Raw genomic sequence first — 26,901 nt, forward strand, 5'->3', positions numbered from 1 at the left:
CTTTTATTGAACCAACTTCATTTGGTGAAATAGCCAAGCTTTCAAACTACACAGAGCTCACCCACTTTGTCTCTCGTAGGAACACAGACACATAGTATGTTTGTTTCAGAAGATGAATAAGAATATAATATATTTTGGCTACATAACATTTTATTTGTGTTTTTAAATTACGTCTCTTGTATTAAAGAATCTTGACTTTAACCTGTGAGCAGGCTAAAATGTTATGTTCTGTTTACAGCAAGTTGTTCTTCCTGGAGAAAATATTTCAGTCAGAAAATTATTTTTTCATGCCATTTCAGGTAATCATTTTAAATATTCCTTCTGGCCTATTTTCTTTTTCACACACATATTTTCTTTTCACTTTTTCTTCAACATGCTCTGACTCCTTCTGCAGAAGGGAGAGGAGGAGAAGGGAGAACTCCCCAGAAAGACAGCTGCCTCTCTACTTCAGTGATTTCCCATTTCTGACCTCTCATGACTGGAAAGTTTTCTCTCCCTACGAATTGTCCATTATGATAAATAGGCCAGCTGCATATGTGCACAGTAAAGGGGTAGTGTGTGGCTGCATGCTTTATACAAGACTTTTCTTGGGCAGTTAAGTTTACAACTGAAGGCCTCTTTTTCCCTCCCTTCCCTCCGCCCCTTTCCTGACACTCATGGCCTGCATTCCAGGAGATCAAGCCTGGCGCATGTTGATGAATGTAAGTTTTATTTAGAAACATGACCACTTGTCACCGTTTAGTCTCATGTTAGCAGGCCGGGTCTACTAACATTTGTTTGGAATGTGAGCATTTTTGTACAGTACTCGCAAAGGCAAGCTTGCCTGCAGGACAGTCTGCTGGGCTACAAGCTTTTGGACCGCAAGTTCTTGGTTTTAGTACTGGAAAGTTTCATGGTGGTAGGAGAGGATTTATGTGCTGTGAGGATGGCAGAGGACTGCAGTGTGGATTCAGACCTCCCAGACTGCAATTGCGATGTCACAAGGCAGGCAGCTATTTACTTTTCTTATGCATTTTTTTGGAATTTGTTATAGCTTGCTGAACTGGCTGAGGAACTAGTTGTCATGATATTAATCCATAGGCATGCTGCCTTACCAAAAAACTTTTTTTTTCCGTCCAGAATTTTAGTGGTGTTGATGAGTGTTAGGAAATCATGATGTGCTTTGTTGTATTGCTGTAATTCTGGGATCCTTGAATGTGTGTCTTAACTGAAAACAGCCTGACCACTACTAGTAAGTAGGTGCTTAAATTAGGCTGAGTGAAACCATAGACCTGATTTTACTACTGTTTTTAATACAAGATCATGTAAACATGTGAGAGGATCCAGAGGGTTGTAATTTACTACCTGCTGTTTGTGTAATCAAGGGGGCCTGGCTACATCCAAAAGTCAAAAATATGTGGTGTGTGCTAAGCTCGTCCTCCATGTACATATTATTAAAATGTCTGTAGCCAGATGGATCTTCGTAGCTTAATTTTGAACAATGTATATAATTGGACTGAAAGATTTTTATTTTTTGTCAAATATTCTCCCTTTTTTTTCCATCTTGTATTTTTTCACTATTTTTAGTGTAAGCTAATTTGTGAGTTGTTGTAAAATAATTTTTCAGTAAAGATAAAAGTATAGAATCTGAAGAGTAAATGTGGCATTTTCAACTACGCATTAGTTACTGAACTTTGCAAGCTTTTTTTTTTTTTTTTTGCATTTCACTATTTAATTTATTTTAGATGATAGAATTTTACAATATGTTCAGGTGCATGCATAACATTTCCCATGGTACTATTCCCCAAACAGAAGCATTCAAGTATGAATACTGCACTTGCATTATGTTCTTGCAATATATTTGCCTGAAATTTGAGAATTCAAGTATCTCCAAATGGGTGGAGTAATCGTTTCTCATTGTTTTCTCCCTCTTGAGTTGGAATTCCAGTGTTTTGCCACTCTGGTTTGTTTGAGCTTAGATATTACTATAGACATTGTGTGTGAATGATTAACAGCTAATTAAAACTATAAGCTGGTGATAGATTCAGCTGATGTCACATTTTTATGCATATATTTTATGGTTGGTTTTTAAGATAATGTTAGTAACCAGCTGTCTAATGACTAATACTGAAGTTATGACTTCTGTACACTACGCTGTTGTGTGCTTATGGGGCAGTATATGTTTAGAGTTAAGCAGAATTTAAGCATATTTAGTTTAACTCTAGCTAACTGTTTGCGTTTTAAAAGACCTTCCATATTGTTTTCAGCTCCAGAATATTTTCTGAGTATTTTTCTTGGTTTGAAATTGGCTTTTAAAAAAGAATCATGTTGTTTTCCTTTAAATATTAAATTATACCAGCATGTGTAATGATCTAATTTAAACTTTCAAATGTTTTCTCATTAGCAATAAACTGCAAAACTGAGCAATTGCGTTACATAGTATTTTCCTTCCTGAGCAAGGACAAATGCCTGAGATTTAATATGGGCTACGAGAAAAGTACAGCAAGCTTCAGGGACTTCCTGTACTTATATGTCAAGCTTGCTAAATTTATACAGCCCTGCTTAAACCTGCCATGTGATAGTTCCAAGCATCTAATTTGAATTAGGAACCCTTGTTAGCAAGCAGGGGAACTCAGCCAAAGCCTCTTACAGTAACACGTTTAGTGGGATTTTCCCAGAAGAATTTGCTTTTTTTCATATAATGCTGTTGCAAATGAAACTCCAAAAGGGCACAGCTGCATTTTGCTCAGGGGGCTGCAGACCCCCATGTGTAGACTCTGTGTAGCCTGCTCCCTTCCTGCCTGCTGGCAGAACTCCATGAGTCCCACCATCTCTCAGACCCTGTAGGGGCAGGATTTTAGACTCTTGAAGAATGTAGAAATAAGTTTCTTCCAAAAAAAAAATATATATATATATATTGCCTCTGCTACATGCACAAAATATGTAGTTGTGCACGTGCAATTAATTTCAATGGGTGACACAAAGCTTAAAACTTCTTATATGCTCAAACTAGAGGGGGGTGGAATAATTAGGTGAGCATGTAAGCATGTCCCACTGGATAAGCATGCAGGTGTGTTTTCAGTGTAATTAAAGGCACATGTTGAGGTTATTTGAGAGATTTACACATTTGATGAATAATTAAAAAGCCTCTTAGAGCCCTACACATGGATCAAAATCCCATTGTGCTAGGCACAAACACAGAACAGAATGACAGCTCTGTAATTATTTGCTTTTAACCTCCTAAAGACTAGAGAGATGGACTTAAGCCACGAAGTTTGCAATCAAACTTGTCCAAATTTCAGAGACAATATGATCTGATTTTTTTGGAGGAATCATAAAAGCTGAAGCCCTGAAAATAGCTCTGTGGGGTGCACGCTTATTACATGCTCTGCGGTGAGTGGTTGAATCACAGTTCCCCAGAAGCCCCTGTTTGGAGTCATTGTGTCTGAAGCAGGCCCTATAGTTCCGGGAGAATACATAGCAGCAGTTACTGCTGAGCCCCCTAAACCAGTGGTTTTCAACCTTTGTTCATTTGCAGACCCCTAAAAAATGTCAAATGGAAGTGCAAGACCCCTTTGGAAATCCTAGACAGTTTGCGGACCCCCAGGGGTCCGCAGACCACATGTTGAAAACTACTGCTCTAAACAGTGAAGCATAGATTGTCCCTCTGCCAGTTCCACTCCACAAAGTAGTACACTAGTAGGGATAGGACTGTGACTCTGCCTCTCACACACTCACTCTCTTTGGGATTTTTAACACTAACAGCACAACCCTGATATTTGTGGAGACCAAAAGGACTATCCATAAATTTCAAGGCCAAAATGGACCATTGTGATCATTTAGTCTGACCTCCTGTATAGCACGGGTCATAGAACTTTGCCAAAGTAATTCCTAGAGCATATCTTTTAGAAAAACCTGTAATCTTGATTTTAAAATTCTCAGTGATGGAGAATCCACCATGACCTTTGGTAAATTGTTCTAATGGTTAACATCTGACCATAAATACTTATGGAATGTGGTTAGGTCTCTCATTCTCCTATCTAATGTTCTATTGAAAAGAGAGCTGATTGGTGTCCTTGGTGATTACTGTTGTACAGCAAGGTTACCAGTCGTGTTACAACCAAGAAATCATTGTGGGGGCAGATTCTGCTCTCAGTTACATACCAGTGTAAATCTGAAGTAACTATTAAAATCCAGTGCAAGTCAGAGTAGTCCTTAAGATTGAAGAAGGTAGAAGAGTGGGTTAATACAGTGGCTCTCAGACATTCCAAACTACTGTACCTCCTTCAGGAGTCTGATTTATCTTGTATACCCCAAGTTACACCTCACTTAAAAAATACTTGTTTACAAAATCAGACATAAAAATACAAAAGTGTCACATAACACTAATACTGAGAAATTGCTTACTTTCTCATTTTTACCATATAGTTATAAAATAAATTGATTGGAATATAAATATTGTACGTACTTTTCAGTGTATAGTATATAGAGCAGTATTAACAAGTCATTGTATGAAATTTTAGTTTGCATTGACTTCGCTAGTGCTTTCTATATAGTCTGTTGTAAAACTAGTTGAGTTGATGTACCACCTGGAAGACCTCTGTGTACCCACAGGAGGTCTGAGTTAGTGTACTGAGCTCTGCTCCAGCTAAGGACTGAGCTCACTATCTCTAAGGGCGAGAGAGTTCAGTCTTTAGAACTTATAGGTGAATAAGTCTTGTTAGATGCATGTAGTTCAACACCAGTGCAGGTCAGTTTCCTTTTGGTAATTGCAACAGCCATTTACTTGTAATCTGACCAGGTGTCTACATTAGTGAAACAGAAGGCACAACTCATTTAGATGGATTTTTTTACATTGACCGTATTAAATACGGTTTCTTTCCCCAAAGCAAGCTTTGATTCCACCGGCAGAGATACAGAAGCCTATAAAATCTCTGTGTGTGGCCTCTGAAAATCCTGTATTTCTGTTAATTATAAATACTGGGTTTGGACACTATTTATATGCTTGTAGTTCTGTAAATAGTAAGGGGAAGCCCTAGATTAGCAATTCTGTTGTTTGTGTGAAGGTTAAGTTGAATTTCTTTCCCAGTGAAAATTATGCAGAAGTGATGTCTTTTTATAAAGGCTGTTTAATGATGTGCACGTGCTTTTGTTTCTCCTTTTGGCAGGGTGAAGAAGTTGAAGGAGACCCTGGTTGCTGTGCAGCAGCTGGATAAGAACATGAACAGCTTGAGATCCTGGCTCGCTCATATTGAGTCAGAGCTGTCCAAACCCATTGTCTACGAAACCTGTGATTCCGAAGAGATACAAAGGAAACTGAACGAGCAGCAGGTAAAATACAAAATGAGTTAGAAGAGTAAAAAAATCTGACACAGTCACCACACTGGCAGTTGCACTGTGGTGTGGGGAGACCCAAGTAATGTATACCCTTGGGCTGCCGGTATCCAGCTCAGTGTTGAAAGAAGGCACTGATGCAGAGAAGATGCCCTTAGATTTCAAGGCAGATAGTGCTTATTGCATCACTCTGGTAGAGTCTTCTGCCGGCTTTGACATTGAATCTACAAGGAGCTGCTTGATCTGACAGAAAGAGGTAAGGTACCATGATGTTATGTCCAGAATGTGGGTTACTGTTGTGGTTGAGGTTTTTTCTTTGTTTTTTAGTATATAATGAACTACCGTCCACTTCCAGAATTAAAATGAAACCATACTGTAGTGTTTTCTTGCAAGTTTTATAAGTGCTTGACGTTGTCCATCTTTGGAAATGCCTTCTGATTTTGTTTTGTTTCGCAGTTCATAAACATGTTTGAGTCCCTTTGCATGCTGAGTTGCATGAGCAATACAAAACTGATGTTTAACTTTAAACTGATTTGCACTGTGCAAAGCCTGCACACAGTGCTGGAATGAAGCAGTTCATGCTGCAAATGGGAAAAGTGGGATGGGGAAGATAAGTTGTTGGTTTGTTGTTGTTTTTTTGGTAGTAGTTTTTACATTGTACTGCACTGTTAGTATGCTTCCTTTCCCCTTTCCTGCTAAACTTTACACCTCCATCACAACTTACGAAAGAGTAACATCAGTTTTGCAAAGTAAAGCAATACATGTTTCTGTACGTATTTTTGTTTCTCTATGCCAGTTCTGTTTGACACACTGGGCAGAAATGCTGTTGCCTGTCACATAGCAGATTGCTTTCTCATCAGTTATTTCTTGGCAGATTGGTCGCTGACTGATATCAGTGCAGTATGTGATGAGCATGTGAAAAGCAAAATAACACCTGTCCTTAACACACAATAAAGTAGAGAAGTTTAATTTTTTGTGGGGAAAAAAGTACTGTAACATTTTGCAGACAATTGATTTATAAAGCATGTAGAATGACAATGTGGTGCAGTGAATAGAGTGAAAGTCTAAAAACTAAGAATATCCTCAGTTTTAATCCTAGCTCCTAAACTGACATACTGTGTGGCTATGGGAAAAAGCCTTTTAACCTCTTTGTACACTTCACTATCTGTAACATGGGGTGAATAATACAAACAGGACAGGTATGAAGTGTAGCTAATACTGTGCAGAGCTTTGAAGATGTAAAGTGCTGTCCAGTGCTAAGTATTAATGTTAAAGCAGATGTTTAGAGATTTGCTGGAAGTGTACCTACGTGGGCATCCCAAGGTTTGCTATGATTCTTTTGCTACTCATTCATTCTGGGTACAGACATCAGTTGAACTCTTCAGTCTCTGCAGTTCTGGGTGGTTGTTTCTGTGCAATGCTAGATGGTGGCATGTTCATTTTGAAGTACCAGTGGTTCCATTGGAAATCCAAAGGGGACAAACACTGGAAGTGTATTTTGCCTTGTAAGCATAGTACGTTTGGCAGCTCCCTGCCAATCAATTTGTTATAACACTAACAGCAAAGAAAACATGAACTTTTAACATCAAGAAGAAAGCATTTTTATTATAGCTTTTACTAGTAATATTTGTTTGGTTTTCACAGCACAGGTTACTTCAGCTACCTTTTCAGCCAGCTATGTCAGCACTAGTTTTTCTTTCTGTTTGAGCTGTATATTTTCCACATTTGTTTTCTCTTAGGGACATGTTATCTCTCCGCCTCCACTGTCACAAACTATCACTCAACTACAAATCTCAAATTTAATTAAAAATGTAGCATTGCCTGCCAGAAAGTAGGGCTGGATACCAGTTCTATGGCTCCCACACTCTGCTTCTACTGGCTCATCAGCCAAGTCTGAGTTGGAGGGGAACACACATAGTAACTTTGCAGTTGCTCTTCGGGGGCAGTTAAAGCAGTACGATCTGAAGGAGAGTGAGTGTAACCTCACTGCAATCTGCCAACCCTGGAAAACTAGTTTTTTTTCCTTTTTTTTGCTTTTTTGTTTTTTTTTCTCTTTTTTGTTAATCAGGCCACAACAAATGTGAAACATGGCAAGGTGTTACAGAAACCTCCCTCCTGTTTCCTTGCAGGTAGTGTTACTCTCCATCTTTAACCAGCCATTTGAATCATGAGGTTCAATCCAAATGTATTCAGCAGTTGGGCAGGAATTTTTCTTACACATATCCAGGAATAATAGCAGATCATTTTCACAGTCTGTCTCACAAGCACCAGTAATGTGTTGAAGACAAATATGTTAAAATGACATTTTAAGATGGAACATCAGTTCCAGTGCAAAAAGGTCATGAAAACCAAGAAGTGGAGATTAGTAATAAAGAGGATCATACCTGAGCAATGCAATCCTTGAGGATGTTTCAGATGGCGTTCATAGTTGTCCTGTATCATGCATGTCCTTGGGAGTACTCCCAAGAGTTAAAACACTGTTAAGAAATGTATGAGCTGCAATAGTGTGGATTGCTGGTGCTAGGGGCAGATTAGCAACTAAACCTTGTGAAAGTAAAAGCAGTAGAAGTAAAAGCAAATATACAGTAAATCATTTATGGATGCAGACTGGACTTTAAAAACACTGAAGTGTTCATTTGTGGATTGATTTTTCGGCAAAAGCATTCACTGAATTCATGGCAACAACTGACTCATGTTTGAGTTCCATTTCAAAAAGGTGATTCTGAGGTTATGCTATGTGCAGATGAATAATGCAGCAGAGGAAGTCACAAGGGAGGAGGCAAGATCTATGTTCATTTAACCAAACTTGTGCAAATGGTTTTCTGTATTGGCTGGTCCCCATGTAATCTATAATTCCAAGGCCACAAAATTTACTGCAGAATCTATACCATCCTGTGGAATTGTACTAAAAAATATCAGTTGTTTGGTTTGTTTGTTTAAATTGGCTTTTAGCCCCTAGAGTTGCAGAGAAAACCTTGAAAATGGGGCTTACTGCAACCAGTGCATCTTTCTTTTCTTGAGCCTACAACATCCTGAAACAATGACTCTGAGAGGTGTGGTCTGAATAGGGTATGAAATCTGAAACCTAAAGATGACAATTAAAAAGGCAACATTTGTTAACAATTTTACTGATGATCATCATAGGAAAAACGCCCAGTAAATGTGGCTATCCTAACTGCAGGCTCTCTGGGAAATGTAATATTCAAGTAAATAGTACACGTGCTATTGAACTGACTCTGACATTCATTTTCACAAAAAAGCTCCATTTTTAAAATAAAGCTGCCAAAGAATTTCCACTTTGCTGTAACAGTGTTGCAGAATGCTGGGACCTTGCCAATCTTGATTTTAAAATTGCCAGTGATGGAGACTCCAACATTATCCTTGGTAAATTGTTCCAGTGGATACCCTCACTCTTAAAAATTTACACCTTATTTCCAGTCTGAATTTGTCTAGCTTTAACTTCTAGCTATTGGATCATATGTATTTGTCTACTAGATTGAAGAGCCCATTATCAAATATTTGTGCCCCATGTAGGTACCTATAAACTGTGGTCAAGTCATCCCTTAACCTTCTTTTTGTTAGACTCAAGGAGCTCAATCTATTTTGTTTATCACACTAAGGCATATTTTCTAATCGTTTAATCATTCTTGTGACTCTTATCTGAACCTTATCAACATCCTTTGTGAGTTATGGACACCAGAACTGGACACAGTATTCCAGCAGCAGTCACACCAGTGCCACATCCAGAGGTAAAATAACCTCTCTGCTGCTACTTAGGATCCCCAAGTTTATGCATCCAGAGATCACAGTACAGTAGCCCTTTTCGCCACAGCATTGCACTGAGAACTCTTGTTAAGCTGATTATCCGCCCCGACGCCCAAATCATTTTCAGAGTCGTGACTTCCCAGGATAGAGTCCCCCATTGTGTAAGTATGGCCTACGTTGTTTGTTCCTAGATGTATACACTTACATTTAGCCATATTAAAAGGCACATTGTTTGTTTGCTTGTGCCCAGTTCATCAAGCAATCTACATTGCTCTGTATCAGTGACTTGTCCTCTTCATTATTTACTATCCCTCTAATTTTTATGTCGTATGCAAACTTGATCAATGCTGATTTTGTGTTTTCTTCTAGGTCATTGATAAAAATGTTAGATAATGTAGGGTCAAGAATGGATCCCTGTAGGACGCCAGTAGAAATAGACTCCCTTGATAGTGATTCCTCATTTACACCTATATTGTGAGATCCATCATTTAGCCAGTTTTTAATCCATTGAATCTGTAGAATGTTAATTTGATATCATTCTAGTTTTTTAATCAAAATGTCATGTGGTTCCAAATCAAAGCACTGTTACCTTTATCAACCAAATCTGTAATCTCATTTAAAAAAAAATTAGTTTGACAGGCTCTAGTTGTGACAGGCACAAACCTATGTTGATTCCTTACTCACCTTGTCCACATGTCTCTAGCGTCTTCTTCATTTTTGTTGTGGATTTTACTATAGATGTGTAGAGTTGGAAAGCTAACCAATTTCAGGATAAATTTTTAAATTCCTATTCGCACCTCTTAATTTATTACAATAAGATGGACATAGATTAGTTAGAGTGTAATTGCTGTAAATGTGCTGACACTAGGAGGACTGCTTTTTCTTTCCATGTCTATGAAACTTCTGTGGAAAGTCACTTTTCTCCCGTATTTTCCCCTGCCATCACCAATTAAAAACAATGTTGTTATTGGACAGCTGAGAGGAAAACAACAACATTTCGTATTAAAGATGTACTTCTATATACGTGCTACTGCTGCCCCACCTGCAGAACATGTCAAGAGACACCCTCTTGACTTAGCGAAGAATAGAATTAGAAGGGAACACAGTATAGCAGAGTGTATGCCCACAGTACAGTGGAACTTATTTTTTTTTGCCATTATTATTATCATCATCACTCAGTATGACATGACAGGTATGTGGGTTTTTTTAAGAAATAGCCTTCACAACATAAAAGATACTTAAGCATAAAAAGAGGAAAGCTACTGTCTAAAATGTATCCCCATGAGTCACCAATGAATCCTGACCATGAACTGACTCTGTAAGTTTGGGTAGTCAGGGCTTTTCTTAAGCTATTCACAGAACTCCAGCATTTTAGGTGCTCAAATCACTGATTCACCTTTGACTTTCTTTAAAATTCTCACGGGGTCTAAGAACACTATCTTCTGGAGATCACTGATCATGATGTCTTGCACACCTAACATGCTCCTGAGCTGCTCATTCGTACCCTTAGAGGTTGCCCCAAGTGCTCAAGTAATCATCTTTGGTCTGTTTTCTGTTCTTCCTTTTTTTATATGTCTATCTGCTGGTATGGCAATATCAATTAACCTGGTCTTGTCTGTCATCTTTCCTACAGCTGCTATGTCCGGCCTATTTGCCTGCACCATTCGGGCTGCCACAATTGAGAGATCCAATAAAATCTTAGCCTCTTTGTTCTGTAGATCACTGTCAAGTTGGTGGTCATAATACCATATGGTTTCTTTAAATCCATGCTTCCCAGAGAGGCTCCAGTGCAGACACTTGTTGACCTCATTGTGTCTGTTCATATATTCTCTCCCAGTGAGACTCCTGCAGGCATTCAATGCATGCTAACACACATTCATCACCATCATCATATGTATTATAGTAGTGCCTAAGGGCCAACCAAAAACAGGGCCCCACTGTGCTAAGCACCCAACAAACACAGTACAATAGATGGTCCCTGCCCTGCAGCACTTACAGTCTAAACAGCCAAGACAAACGCAGAGTGGGGGAAGGGGTAGAACACACAAGCAGAGGGAACAATGTGATGGTGACAAGTGGCTTGTTAGTTTCAACAAGAGGCTCAGCTAAATGGAAGGAAAAGGAACAGAGGGTGAGAGGGATGGGGGGACAGGTGTGGAGTGATGCTGAGGTGAAGAGACTGTACCGGCGGGGTAGGTTTGGAGCAAACACCAATGAGCACAGGGCAGAGAAAATCCAGTCAAAACTGTAGTAGTAGGTTCTCTGAAAGTCCAAAGGTCCTTGTGTTGGCTGCTTCTGCTCCTACCAGCTCAAGTTTCTGGCTGGCTCCTCTCTGCAGTTTTCTCCCAAGCCCATGTGGCGAGGGGCCTGTGAGGCACATCTGGATCCTAGAGCCCCCAGTGTGTGTGTGTGTCAGAGTCTCTCACCCCCAGTTCAGTAGTCCCTGCTTTGTCTGCTTCTGTCCCTGTTGGCTGTCAGTTTTTTTCTCTTTTGAAATTCTGTTTTGTGTTTCGGGGGAGGGGGGGAGGAAGAGGAGGAAGAAAACTGGAAAAAACCCAGTTCCATTGTAATATGGCAGTGGTGAGAAATGCTGATGAGACAAAACTTTCGTTGGTTGTCGTGAAGCTATGACAGTTTACACCAGCTGAGAATCTGTCCTCTATCTGCAGGTTTTCTCAAGTACTGGATAGCTCTGAACTATCACCTACCTCTACTAACCTACTTGTTTATTAGTAACATTGCAGTAATGCCATGTAGGTTGGGCATTTTAATACTCATTCAGCCTGATTCTTGTGAGCTTGCCTGACTTTTTATTTTATATTATTTAATAGCGTATTAAATAGCATATTTTCAAAGAGCACATGGTTTGGCTTACATATTTAAGCTTTGATTTCTTGACCTGCAGGAACTCCAAAGGGACATAGAGAAACACAGCACTGGAGTTGCATCTGTTCTCAACTTGTGTGAGGTACTTCTCCATGACTGCGATGCTTGTGCCACAGAAACAGAGTGCGACTCCATCCAGCAGGCCACCCGGAACCTGGACAGAAGATGGAGAAACATCTGTGCAATGTCAATGGAAAGGCGACTTAAGTAAGTACAAAGTACTCATAAAACCCAAGAGATTTTCCAGATGTTTCAATCTGGAAAAAACAGTTGCTCTTTCTCAGACATTCACTTACCTGAGAAAATATTCTCCATATTTAAAAAGCAGACCAAGTCCCAGCTCTTGCAAGGAGGTCTGCGCAAGCAGGACTCTGCACTTATGTGGAACCAGATTGACGTTACTGGGGTTATGTACAGTCCTAAAAGTCTGTCCATTGAATTGCAGGATCAGGGCTCAAATTACATTTCTACTACATGTATAATTATAACAACATGTTTATTTCATCAGCTGACATGTTTTTTTCAGTGACTTATTTCATGTTTTAAAAATACATTGTTACAAAAACATATTTGCAGTGGATATTCTTGAAACTGATTTTTACTGATGAATGCAAAAGAATGTCACCACATCCTTATGTTAATTCAAAGTCATTTATGACAGATATACGTAGTCATTTTAATGTTTGTTTTTAAATAGCACCAATACACTACCTCCTCCTGGCTGAGTTACCCTGGAAAATTTAACAATTCATGCTGCAACATTTTAGTTTCCTATAGGAATGGTTTGATTCTACAGCTGAATGTTGTCTCTAGAACAGCAGTTCTCAAACTGTAGCAACCCAAGGACTCCCATTTTGATTTAAAAAATTTTGTGGACCCCCAAGCTGGCTTCTAATTTTCCCCAGGGGTGCACAACTCCTGCTCAGCCCCAGTCCCTGCCCCTACTCCACACTTTCCCCCAAGGCCCCACCCCTACCCCTCCTCTTTCCTCCCCCAAGCACACCCCGTCCCCACTCCTCCTCTGCCCTCCCAGCACCTCCTGCATACTGCAGAACAGCTGTTCCACAGCATGCAGGAGGCACTGGGAGGGAGGAGTTGGTCAGTGGGGCCAGCAGCCCCGGACATGACTCTCGGGCCCCCCTGGAGCCGGACATGAGTCGTGGACCCCGTGGAATACCCTTGTGGACCCCCTGGGATCCATAGACCCCAGTTTGAGAACCACTGCTCTAGAACATTCAACTAATTGGAGTTTGTATACATAGGACTACATTTTGGCAAATGGCCACATTTTTAGAACTCCTATTACAGCTCATAATGTTCTTTTTATACCAATTGTAAATGAGGATTTGCAGCACACACAAAAAAACATTGCTGTCTTATTCCAGCTTAAACTGGAATCAACCAGCCATTTATGTTGTCCATTTATCAACCTTGCAATCAAGGCTTGGTTGAGAGCCAGTTATTGTTCAGTGCAGCCCTGGTTCCCTACTGTAGCTTATGATCAGACAGCGCAATGCAGGGCAAATGACCTCAAATCTAAACGTATCCTAATTTTCCATTTTCTGTCGCAGAATTGAAGAGACATGGCGACTGTGGCAAAAGTTCTTAGATGACTATTCTCGCTTTGAAGACTGGCTGAAAATTTCAGAGAGGACAGCTGCCTTTCCTAGCTCCTCTGGTGTGCTGTATACGGTTGCCAAGGAAGAGCTAAAGAAATTTGAGGTAACTTATTATGTTTGAAATTTAATATCTCCAGTTCCTATTACAGCAGCCAGCTGGTTCTCCTTTCAGTATATAAGCTGCTCAGTACAGACACTCGATACAGAAGAGTTGATGATTTTGCAGCTGTCCCCACTAGCATTTTTGAAGAAAAAAAATTAGAGGCTATAGATATATGGATATATAGATAGAGATATAGGAAAAGACATACTAGGTCATCCAGTGTCTCACCCTGTCAATACAGGATTGTTCCTTACTGTGCATCGTCCACGGTTCTGTCCACTGTAATTTTTAAATGTCCCAAATCCTTCTACCATTTCTCTTTGAAGACTATATACACCCTAAATATTTTGTTTTACTATAGTTCATCCCATTGCTCCTGGCTGTAATTTCTGGTAGTGTACCACCTTAAATAACTCCTCTCCCTTTTCATATTTACACTCTTCATATATTTGCAAAGTGTTACCACATTCCCACCTTAGATCCTGATCCTGCAAACACTTATACTCTAAGTAACTTTACGTGTGTGAGTATTCCCTTTGACATCACTCGGGCACACACAAGCTAAATGTTAAGCATGTGCCTATGTGTTAGCAGGGGTGGGGCCTTACCTGGGGCTTAGCCATGTTATAGTTATGTAACTGATTGGTGTTTGTGACTAGTGTATGTGTGGTGTGCAAATAAATGGCACCCTTTGGGGGCCCTTCAGGTGAGTTAGTTTCAGTTTTCTTTCCTAATTGTGAACACAAGAAAATAAACTCTTTGGGCTTAGGCTTTGGAATGCTTCAGCCAGGCTCAGTTTTTATTACCTGTGTACAAACCTCTGGAAGCTATGGTCATTACTGAACCACTGACAGACCTCTTAATTATAGTGAAGCCAAATTCACAATTATCCTGTCCATTCGTTCCATCCTCCCTCCATTCAGTGACCAGAGTCTAAATCATGTTTAGTGAGTTACTGTAAATGAGAGACTACCATGCATCTCTCAGCTGTCTCCTATGATCACAGCTGACCTAACTTTGCCCTTAGCCGGTTTCTCTGTCTATGCTCTCTCACTGTGTCAACCTTTATACACTGACCTTTATCTTCCAACACACACCACAGTATTCTCACCCAGACATATGGAACTTAGACTGCAGACAAGGAGAATAGTTTTTAGTCTAGTACTCCTGTTTAAATTGGTACATCTACATGTACGTGCAGCTACTATCATCTCAAAGTAGGGATGTCATTCCAAAATTAATGTTCACATGGGGGCAGCCATGATCAGAGGTAGAAAATTGAGTTCCTTCAGATTGTAACTGTAATTTTTCCTAATTTTATTCTCCTATCCATCCCACCAATAAGATAAAACCTTTAAGAACTTTAGCAAAGCACATTAGAAGGCTTCAGTTATCCAGTATGTCATGAACTCCATTGTACAAAATCACACGGTAGTCTAGTATTTCACTGAGGCTGTAATGCAAAGAGGAACATAAGCAAATGAATTACTGCATGGCTGAACTGAACATTGGAAAACATATATAATTGTTCTTTTGCTAAACAAGTCTTGATAACAGGTGAGGTGACGTAAATTTACACAAAGTTGTAGATTACAAGGTTAAATCTTTTGAGTTAGTAGTAAATCAGTGGTCAGATTTATGTCTCTTGTGTGAGAGAATGTGCTTCTCACTCCAGTTACAGAACCGCATGTTGGTTGCTTTCTTATTTCATTGGCATTTAAACAAAGAAAGTAATTATTGTGACAAGGACCCTTCGGTGTATTTGGTTGTTTCTAACTAGCTCCTTTAGCTATCCCTGTGACTTCATTGCACAAAAGTGCTTATTTTCATTTTTAATTAACACGTATTCTGGCAAGTGGCAGGATTGAGGCAATATGCATTAACATAGCTGATACTGATAATGAATTTTTATTCGGGTCCGCTAGCATATTTGTTTTCCAGTGCTATCATTTCTCTCCCTCCTCCTATCCTCATTGTCACTTTTTTGGCTACCTAATGCTACACAATGCAAACGTGCACAACTGTGGTCTGGAACCAAAGCCAATTCACTTCTTTATCATTTCCTTTAAATTGTATGTGTCCCAAATATAGCTGAGTGAAATATTCAGCACATTTAGCCCTTTTCTCTGTTCATGAGTTATCAGCAAAACAAACTTTGCTTTTGAGAAATTCAACAATAAATATGTGAACAAATTCAAGCCTACAAAGTGCTCACCAGGTTCTTACTATGATTTGCTTTGTGAGTATTTGCTATTCACACAGTGTGATTGATCATCTAAGTCACATGGTACTGTTTCTGTTCCCGAATTGGTTGACTGAAACTTTTATAACCTGGAGAATGTTACCATATTTGCCCATTACTTTGGGGTATGCTCATTTATTAGGGTTACTCTTCTATGTGTGTACGGGGGTCTGTAATTCTATCAATGTATTGTTTGTGTCACTTGTGTTCTTATACAGAGCTCCACTTCTCCCTTCTGCAAGTTCCCTCCCAATGCAGCTATCCCGCAAGACCTAGGTTCCCCAGGGCTGGGTTCTTTCAGCCCCAGAATCAGGCAAACACACACACACATTAACAGAGCACGTCTGAGAGGACTGGGTTAATCAGCACTCCCAAGCTGACCCCTTATATGTCCCTGGACTCAGGAGGCTGGGTCGAATAGCACCTCCAAGCTGTCACCTTCATATGCCATGGACACTGCGTCGGAATAGAGCACGCCTGAGCAGGCTGCTTTGGGCAGCACTTTCAATCTGACACCCTTATATGCCCCTGGACTCAGCAGGCTGGATTGGGCAGCACTTCCAGGCTGCTAGCCTCGCATGCCCCAGGTTCAGCATGTCTCTATCCCCACTTTCATGTTACAGTTTTTCTGGTAGTAACCCACTTAATGAGCAAACCCCACAGGATTTTTGGGTGCTGCAGGGATCTTTAGCTTAGTATGAGGACTGTTGCTGCAGAGCGAATGGGGAAGCCAAAAAATACCCCCAAGCAGGTGGGGGGGGAGAGAAGCAACCAGCTTAACCATGAAAGTTATTTATTGCCAAGTAATAGCCATACAAGGGGAGCCAAACAAACAAAACAGTTATAATATTAAATCTAACTTAAATTTGATTATAAAAGTCAGGTTTAGAAAACTATAACTGATTACACAAGTCAGGGTCAGAAGGTTATACCGAGAGAGAGAGAGAGCTGGGATCTCACCACTTGGTGAAGCTTGAATTGATTGGGGGTCCCAAGTGTTGGTGGTAGCTGAGGGTCCAGAGTGCTGGAGACAGGCAGAGCCCCCAGCACGATCAGTCAGGAGAAGATGAGGTCCCAATGAAACTGATGCAAATGTTGGATCCAGGCATCAGAGCACTTACTTGAGCATGGGTAGGAGTTTTTGTAGGGAAAGAACAGTGGTTCGAGGGAGAACACTAGATTTACCAAAGTTGTTTTGTTCAGTCTAGCCCAGTGGTTCTCAAACTTTTGTACTGGTGACCCCTTTCACATAGCAAGCCTCTGAGTGCAACCCCCCTTATACATTAAAAACACTTGTTTATATATTTAACACCATTATAAATGCTGGAGGAAAAGCGGGTTTTGGGGTGGAAGCTGACAGCTTGCAACTCCCCATGTAATAACCTTGTGACCCCCTGAGGGGTCCTGACCCCCAGTTTCAGAACCCCTGGGCTAGACAATAGGGACTGCTCATTCCTGGCTATGGACGGTGTACCTTCGAGGGTGCTCCACAATGCAATTAGGCAGCTTCAGTATTCTGGATACCAATAAAGGATTTATTACTAGAGTTGGTCTGATAACTACTGAGCTGGGTGCATGCAGGCATGGGTTCATTAACATCTGGAGCAGAGGTCCCCCAGAGTTCAGTGCAGTTCTCGCCTTTGTATCTCTGTTCTCCATTCTATATGCTAATGGAGATGCCTCCCTGTCCCATCCTTGATGCAAATGAGGCCATGGGAGTTTCCTTAATCCTGTCACCCTTGTCCAGAGGGGTTTAGGTGTGTCTTGCACTGCCTTTTCATTGCTTTCTGTAAGTCTTTCTTCTGATCGGCTTTGGTTCAAGCAGAGGCTGGCGGGAGAGTTGGGGGCGGTCTTTTGTGAGTCAGACAGGCTGGGTACTGCACCCTGGTTCCCCAAGAACACAGAGCTGATAGGTAACAAGTAGGATTTGAATAAGTCACATGTGGCCTGGCCATTTGCTCAAATACAGATTTGTATAAATATTCACAAAACTTTCTTTCTCTGTGACTGTGGAAATAAAAATGGGTCTCATACCTGTCATATTAAAGATAAATAAAAGGTAGCTGGAATACTGTCAAAGCAAATTCACAATTATTATTCATATGAAGACTTCTCAGCATCTGCCAAGAGGTAGTGCTAAATAGATTCATTGAGACTTGAGAAATCTTATAAAACCATAGAAATTTTTGCTTTGATGTCTTTAAAAATTTGACATCACCATTTACAGTGCTTGTTTGTTTGTAACCCACTGAAATTTAATTAGCCAATATCATATGCAGCCCTCTAATGTAACATTTTAAGAGACTTTTAATCTGTTTCAGAATTTACACCCTCCATATTCTAAAATATGCAGGTGAAATATTGGCCAGCCAAGAAAGGACAGTACCTCATTCTTGGAATAAAACTGTGCTTGCTGCTGCCATTGTGACAGGAGCATTCTCACTGAAATGCTTGGTCCTTACTGCCATTTATTGATTTTGTAAACAACAACATTTCTCTTTGCTCATCCCAATCAAAAGGCCCCAGTCTTACAATCAGGTCAGGACCAGCAAATGTTTGCACCCATGTTGGTACAGATCTAATTTCAGGAGTGGAGCCAAAGACAAGAACAATCTGAGACCATTTACCAATTGCAGGAGCTGACAGTCTGATAGTGTCTTTTGTTGTTTTGTTTTAGGCCTTCCAAAGACAAGTGCATGAAAGTCTGACACAGCTGGAACTGATTAATAAACAGTACCGTCGCCTGGCCCGAGAAAACCGCACTGACTCTGCTTGCAGCCTCAAACAAATGGTCCATGAAGGGAACCAGAGATGGGACAACTTACAAAAGCGAGTCACTTCCATCCTGCGCAGGCTAAAAGTATTTCTCCATTTTCAAGCCATTCTCTTACAGAACTAGACTGTATGCATGAACGATATTGTGAGCTTCTGACTCCTCAAGCCCATGCAAGTTTTCTCTTTGGCTGGGTTATTTAAATTTTATTTTGATGATTTCGTGGGCGCTCTATCTAAAGTAGTTAAGTAATACGCTGCAGGAAGATGTAGAGTTGGACGTGGGTGCCCTACTTCCCCTTAGAAGAGAAGACCAAGAATACTTTGCTCTTTGCTGCTAGAGGCACAATGGTACTGAAGTGGGAATCTGAAAGAGCATAGAGGAGATCAGTGAAGAACGTGTACTGATTTCAGTCAGACTCAGAAGGTAGTGAAGTGAAAACTAACTTTTGTGGAGGCGGCACATTGTTTCGGTTGTTTTTTCCCTTATGTTTTTTCAGCATTTTATTGGCCAGCGTGAGGAGTTTGAGACAGCACGAGACAACATTCTGGTCTGGCTAACAGAGATGGATCTGCAGTTGACGAATATTGAACATTTCTCAGAGTGCGACGTCCAAGCAAAGATAAAGCAACTCAAGGTACGGGACGCCAGCCAGTCTGTGGCATCAAAAATATCCAAATAGGAACTGAGAGTGTAAGAAATGTTCCATGAATAGTGTTATGTGATTAAAACCCTTTATTCCCAGGATGTGAGCTCAGCCCCAGTCAATCAATGGAACCGTCGCTCTTTATAGAGCATGGTGTATGTGCGGCTGAGTCCAGTGCACTAGTGACAGTCCTGTGCATAGGTCGGGCACACCCATGCACTAGCAATCCTTTGAATCTGAGCAACAGATTCTTTCCTCCTCTGATGCCAGTCATTACAAAGCTTGATCCAGCCCACCTTGCAACGCCTCTTTCCATCTACAAGCTGTCTCCATCAACCAGAGCGGCATTCTGCACTCCTTTTCCAATCATCCGCAGAGATTCCAAAGGATACTACATCATCTTTGTAAGCATCCTGAAATCTGCATCTCTTTCTAGACCCCTTCGCAAGCTTCAGAGTACAGCACACTCTTTGGGATCCTGTAATCCGGCATTTGCTTGGCATGTCTAAGCCACTTGAGTCTTTTCTTACTAATCAATGTTCCCATTAATGACATACCTGCACAATTTAACACTTCCGCATGTGTCACCCTGTCTTGCCATCTTATTAGAAGAATTTTATGCAAGCATCTAACATGAAAGCTGTTTATTCTTTTGCTATGTTTGGCATAAGTCATCCATGTATCTGAGCCATATAGAAGGGTGAATAAAACACATATCTCATAAATATGGATTTTCACTTTAGTTGACAATTTGTTATTGTTCCAGACTCTGTCTTACAAAAGACCAAAGTTCCTAGCGGCTTTGCCGATTTTACTAGTAAGCTCAGCATCCAGATCTACATTGCTGGTAACAGTAGAGCCAAGGTGGCAAAATTGGTTAACAACATCCATATGAATAAGGTGATATCTGGAACTGATTCTGAAGAGCCTTGGTGCATGATCAGTCTTCTTCAAGCTTATTGCTAGCCCAAAGATTTTGCATGAATCAGAGAACTTGGTAATAAGATGTTGTAGGGCATCAACACTGTGAGCCACAAGGGCAGCATCATCTGCAAACAACAGGTCCCTTATGATATCTCCTTCACCTTCATCTTAGCTCTTGACCTTGCAATGTTAAACAAACCTCCATCATGTCTAGAGCTAAGATAGACACCCTCTCAAACATCATGGAACACATGTTGAAGCAGGAATGAGAAGTAAATATTAAACAATATAGGAGCCAGTACATAGCCCTCCCTGCTTCACTCAATTGTTGATGTTAAATGAGTCAGACTCTTGATTTTCATACATTATAGTTGCCTTCATGTCATTGTGTAAGAATTTCACAAGGTTTAGCAATATAGGTGGACAAGTAAGCTTCTTCAGAACAATGTAAAGCCCTGACCGACTAACCATTTCAGAGGCTTTTGTTAAATCTATAAAAGCCATGTACAGTTTAATACGCTTCTCTCTGTACTTTTCCTGCAGTTGTCTCATGGAGAAGACCATGTCTATGGTAGACCTTCCTTAGTGGAAGCCACGCTGGCTTAGAGGATAGATTCTCTCAGCTAAAGTTTGAAGTCTAAGTAAAATAATATAGTTTAAGATTTTTTTAACGATGTTAAGAAGAGAGATACTTCTGTGATTATTACTATCACTTATGTCTCTCTTGTTTTTAGAGAGTTGGCTGAAACGAGCATCCTTAAAATCTTGTAGAACAGTTCCTTCCTTCCACAAGCATTGCAATACCTCATGCAATCTTCGCAGCAAGTCTTTGTACATTTGTAGATTTCAGCAGAAACAGATCCTGAAGCTTTGTTATTGGGAACCTTTTGGGTGCTTTGGTCAAGTTCCTCTAGTGTAGGTTTGGCATCCAGAAACTTCAAACCCTGGAAATTTGTGTAGCACACATTGGCCTACTACAGATTCCCTTGAGTATATCATTCCATAGTGCTCAATCCACCTCACCCATTGCTTTCCTTTTATCTGTTATGATATTGACATCCTGATCTTTCAGCAGAGCTGTCTTGTTCTTTATTGGCCCAATGGCTTTTCTAATGCTCTCATACAACCATCTGTGTCGCCTCCGTCAGTTGCCTGTTAGATCCGGTCACAGAGACCCAACTAAAATTCTTGAGCACACATCCTGGAAGCTATTTGAACTACCTTACGAGCTTCTCTTAGGTTGTCGAACGAATCAGTAGTAGAAGTAGACTTGTAAGTGATCAGCACAGACTTTTCCTATCAGTGAGTGGTAGCAGTATTTCCAAATGGTCTGTGTACCATTTTTTCTGTACTCTTGCCAAAACTCTTGATGGCCACATTGTACATACTTATCTTCAGCACTTCCCATGCATCTGAAGCAGTTTCATTTGTTCTGATTGTCTTTGCTGCTACTTCATTAAAAAGCCCGTTTCTTGATAGGATCATTGATTTGGCACATGTCAATATGAGGTTGCATGACAGTTTTTTTTAGGTGCATCCTCTTAGCTTGAAATTTCACTTTGCAGCAGTCAAGAGAGTCTTCTGTGTCACAGTCTGAACTGTGGAAGGATCATGTATGCAAGATATCTTTCAAATATGTATGTCTTATCAGTACCAATTTCAGCTGATGCCAGTGCTTGGCCCTCAGGTGTCTCCACCAGGTGGTTGTTCTTATGTTACCAGCAAAGAAGGCGTTGGTCACGTATAAGCCTTGCCTGGCATAGAGCTTAAGAACTCTCTGACCCTTATCATTCATACATTCAATGCCATGCCAGAGTCTGAGGCCAGCTCTCAACATTGGATCCAACTGTTGCATTGAAGTCTTCAAGTATTAGGATGTGTTCTCTCCATGGAATCTTCCAATCAGTTCTTCCACCTGTTGGTAAAAGCTATCCTTCTCCTCATTGCTAGCCTGCAGAGTTGGTGTGTAGACACTGATGAGGTTGATGAATCCTTTCTGTAGACTAACTTGAAGTTAGTTGATACGTACGGACACTGCAATCGGAGCTTCACACAATGACAAATTCATTTCTGAGAGCAAAACCCACACCACACTCCTTCAGGTTTGCCATACCAGTAAATGATGTAGTCCTTCTCCCTTCTGAACCCTGTGTCGGAGAGCTGAGTTTCCAAAAAAGCTGCAGTATCAATTCTGAAACATGCAAGCTTGTTACTCAACACAGACGTTTTCCTCAAATCCGAATTCAGATCAAAGTCGTATCCAGGGGTCAAAGTCCGAATATTCCAGCAAGCAATTCTATTTGTAAAAGCAGTTGGGCCAGAATGTAAACAATGAGACAGGGCTTGTCTGACCCACCTTTTCTAGGGCCACCCTCACATGAGGCAAGCAGGCCATCCCTAAACTGGGCTGCTTGGAAATCTTGTTAGCTGCCCCACAGCCCTTATGCCTCTTTCAGGTCCCTGCAACCATCTTGCCAAGACCTTCAGCACATACGCCTAGACAAAGTTATGGAGGAGCAGAGGCTGCCATAGACATGTCACCCTCCCTGCTTTAGACCACTAAGCCAGAATCCAAAGTCAGAGAGAGTCTGGATGTTCAGTGATAGAGGCTATATCTCCGGCCAGAGAGCAAATTACATAGAGCTGCTAACTGCCTCTGGCTTCAGTGTGAGCACCTTTTCTAATCAGGGTGAGATCCCTTAGCCTTTCTTCAACCAAGAAGTACATCCACAAGGCAGTGGAGGATGCAGTTTAATGTCATGAGCTCAGCCCCAGTACTGACACTACAGAACAAGATTATTAGAGTGTGTTAGGGTTCGGTGAGAGAGAAGAGCTATGCCCACATGAGGTTGCATGGGTGGCAATTAAAGATGGGTTTTTTAAAAAGCATAGGGGATAGCCTCAGTGCTCTGATTTTTCCTCTTTCGATAACCTGGCCATTGGAAATGATTTTATGTATGTTTATGACTGAGGGCATAACTGCCCTGCCCTGTTTGTGCACGGTTTCTGCTCTACCACAATGTGACTCATCATTTGCTGAGCGCTCTGGAATATCTGCAGTGTAAACGGCACTACATAAAACAATTTGTTAGTATAGCTTTAGAATCTGCATTCATTCTAACCACCTTATCTACCTAAGCCTTTCAAAACTCTCAGGAGTGGCTTGTTCAGAGGACAGTCCTCTTCCCAAGTACAGCACGGTAAATCATGAGACTTGCTGGGTCGAACTTTAAGTGCTACCCCATTAGCTTATATGGGAGAGTATGGCAAGGGAATGCTGAGTTGCACCATCAAATTTTGCTTACTCTGTGTAATGGTCCTTGTTTGTGTTTGGTAGATATACCATCTCTGCTACACAGCTCTGTAAGACATAGCATTCTTGGTAACCGAGGGTTGTTTGATGTTGGTTTTAATGATAACATAAAGTCATGGCTTTTTATGCTGCACAGGCTTTCCAGCAAGAGATCTCCCTGAACAACAATAAAATTGATCAGATAATTGTCCAGGGTGAGCAGCTGATAGAGAAAAGCGAACCCATAGATGCAGCTGTCATTGAAGAAGAACTGGATGAGCTCCGGCATTACTGTCAAGAGGTCTTTGGTCGTGTGGAACGCTACCACAAGAAATTGATCCGCCTTCCTGTATGTACCCTCTTTATTTCCTTTTTTTAAGATTTATTATTAATTTACAAATATAATAATGGTGAAAGAGTTTTTTGGGGGGTGTAATGTATATGACAAAACACCCCATAATCTTTACTTCTTGTAACCCTGATTCTTCCCTTCCCCCTGCACCTCTGTGTGTTATCATCACATATTGTGTTATGTCTTACTCAGACTGCAGACTCTTCAGGGCAAAGAACCTGTCTCATTTCTATAAAGCATCATGCACACCTATGCATTATAAATCAGAGCTTTATGAATGAGCGTTATGGTGCAGTACTGGAGACATAAAATTCTTCTTGCCCTGCAGGGTGAATTCTGTTGAATAGCATTGAGTTCACAGAAATAAAGACACTCCTTCCTTGCAGGGCAGAGGGAACTTTAAATATCCAGAACTGAATGTACAGCTGGGAAGTGAGAGAGGGTGATTTTGGCAATCAAACTGGAAAACCCACTGAGGGAAAGCAGTGAGAAGTGCTTTTCGTAACATGAAAGAATGGATGAGGGCAACAGTCAAGATAAACGCCTTTTATAGTTTCTATAATTTGGTTCCAAAATGTTGCTCTAATTTTGCTGTCTGTGTAGAGATAATATCTGGAGAAAATTTGGAGACAGTTGCCTTACATGAGACTATACAGATGAGCATTAAGCAGTGAAGATGAATTTATTCTTAGCCTCTTTTACTCATTTTATCTTTTTATTTTATATGCATTTTTAAAAAATCAAAGGAGGATCAAAGAAGGAAACAAAATGGGAATCCTGTCAGTCTGAATGTTATCCAGTGACATTTTTATCTCATTGACCCAGGTAGAAAGGACATTGTTTCCATGGGTTGAATTAATAGTCTCTGTTCTGGTGTTTCCTTCTAGCTGACAGACGATGAACATGACCTCTCTGACAGAGAGGTGGATCTGGATGAATCAGCAGATCTCTCTGACATACACTGGCACGACAAATCTGCAGACAGCGTTCTCTTCCCCCACCCCTCCTCCAACCTCTCACTGTCACTTGCCCAACCGATGAGAAGTGAGCGGTCAGGGCGGGATACTCCTGCAAGTGTAGATTCCATCCCCTTGGAATGGGATCATGACTATGACCTCAGTCGGGACTTGGAGACAGCCGTTTCGAGGGCACTGCACTTAGAGGAGGAGGAAGGACAAGAAGACACAGATTTCTATCTTAGAGGAGCAGCTAGTATAGCAGGTATTGATTGTTTCTCTTATATCGCTCTCAATAAAGGGAAATAAATATTGCATATAGGATCATACTGCTGGGGAGTTCCTAGGAATGGGAAAATATTCCAAAGAGCTTCAGAAGACCTCAACTAGCTGTCCTGGAATGGTGTCTTTAGCCTTCTTGACACAATATTACAGGCTTCTGGATGAGTGCAGGCTTGGAATATCACAGAGGCATATTCACTGAATGACAAAGAGGGAACTGGCTATTTTATTGCACGCTGTGTCTGCCAGATGTGACTGGTCTCGCCTATAACAGGGTTGGCTAATACAGTCTTTTGACTGGAGGAAATGGTACTGGATGATTGCAAGAAAAATGGGAGGGAGAGAAAATTCCAAAGAAATGTCTGACATATTCACCCACTGGACCACATGTTAAAGTCTGAGGCCTGGTCTACACTAGGAGTTTGTCGAATTTAGCAGCGTTAATTCGACTTAACCGTGCACCCGTCCACACCAGGAAGCTAATTAGTTCGACCTAGAGGGCTCTTTTGTTCGAATTCTGTACTCCTCCCCGACGAGGGGAGTAGCGCTAAATTCGACATGGCTATGTCGAATTAGGCTATATGTGGACGGAAATCGACCTTAGTAGCTCCGGGAGCTATCCCACAGTGCACCACTCTGTTGACGCTCTGGACAGCAGTCCGAGCTTGGATGTTCTGACCAGCTACACAGGAAATGCCCAGGGAAAATTCGACATGCTCCAGCGCCTTGTGGATGTTCTGCAGGACGGCAGGCAGGAGGACAGAGCCCCCCTGCACTGTATCTGCAACCGCCCTCCCCCGCCACAAAGTCCCAAACCCCCCTCACCCAAAGTAACAAGAAGGAGGGGCGACAGGGGCCGTGAAAACTGTCACTGCACCCCTGCAGAGTGCACAAATACAAGAAGGCTCTCATTCCCTAAATGTTGAGAAGTCCTTCCCTTCCTGGCTCACCGAAGCCCCAATCCCAGTTTCATCCCCTAACTGTGTAGTTGATTATTAAAAGTAGTTTGCTGTTAATTACTATTTCCGCCACGTTTTTCTACAGAAGACTGTCTGTGAAGGGTGGGGGGAAGGGGGTTGTTAATTGCATAGGACAGTCACCTTTACCAGGGTACAGACACGGGGACAGGATCAACAGCAGGTCACACACACAGTGCAGTCAGTAGGCACCCTGGTCGGTCTGGGAGGTGTTTTCCATGTTCTGTGTGGGTGGGGGGTATGTGACTTTGTGGCATGGGAGGGCGGTTACAGAACTTATGCAGCGGTCCTTGTCCTGGACCACAGAGCCACGCAGCAGGGGAATCTGTAACCGTCCTCCCCCGCCACAAGGTCATGTAGCCCCCGCACACAGAGTCCCGAAAAGGAGGGATGGCAGGCTCCGTTGAAACAACCAGTCCAGCACTGCAGACCGCTCTAGGAGCAGGAGCCTGTCATTCCTCGAGTGTAGAAGCGGTGTTAACATCACTGCACAGCCTACCCGCCACAGTCTGCATCCCTGTTTCAACCCTTTAATGCGAATTCATTAATAAAGAAAACGTTGTTAATTAACAATGTTCCATTAACTTTATTTTTAAACGTGTGTTGGAAGGGGGGAAACGTGGTGAACGGGGTATGTAACCACAGAAGAAAGTCAACAGTAACTGAAGCAGGGGCAGGTTCAGCTTCTCTGTAAAGAAACTGAACAGTCACAGGTTACCCTGCTCCCTGAGGAACCTAGCTTTCAAAGCCTCCCGGATGCACAGCGCTTCC

At 41.4% G+C, this 26,901-nt stretch overlaps 1 protein-coding gene across 6 annotated transcripts in view; it reads left to right on the forward strand.

The window, feature by feature from the left end:
• SYNE1 (spectrin repeat containing nuclear envelope protein 1) overlaps positions 1-26,901 on the forward strand; it is a 472,714-nt gene that overhangs the window by 426,359 nt on the left and 19,454 nt on the right. For 5 of the 6 annotated variants that reach the window (XM_039529938.1, XM_039529933.1, XM_039529934.1 and 2 more), the window contains 7 exons: positions 5,148-5,310; positions 11,984-12,171; positions 13,536-13,686; positions 18,606-18,788; positions 19,201-19,338; positions 23,721-23,912; positions 24,803-25,136. In XM_039529938.1, coding sequence (XP_039385872.1) covers positions 5,148-5,310; positions 11,984-12,171; positions 13,536-13,686; positions 18,606-18,788; positions 19,201-19,338; positions 23,721-23,912; positions 24,803-25,136 — 1,349 coding nt within the window. Of the gene's footprint in view, positions 1-648; positions 985-5,147; positions 5,311-11,983; positions 12,172-13,535; positions 13,687-18,605; positions 18,789-19,200; positions 19,339-23,720; positions 23,913-24,802; positions 25,137-26,901 lie in introns of those variants that run through there. The other variant, XM_039529939.1, reaches the window with a different exon arrangement.

This window comes from Mauremys reevesii, linkage group 3, assembly GCF_016161935.1.
Source record: "Mauremys reevesii isolate NIE-2019 linkage group 3, ASM1616193v1, whole genome shotgun sequence".
NCBI classification, from domain to species: Eukaryota; Metazoa; Chordata; order Testudines; family Geoemydidae; genus Mauremys; species Mauremys reevesii.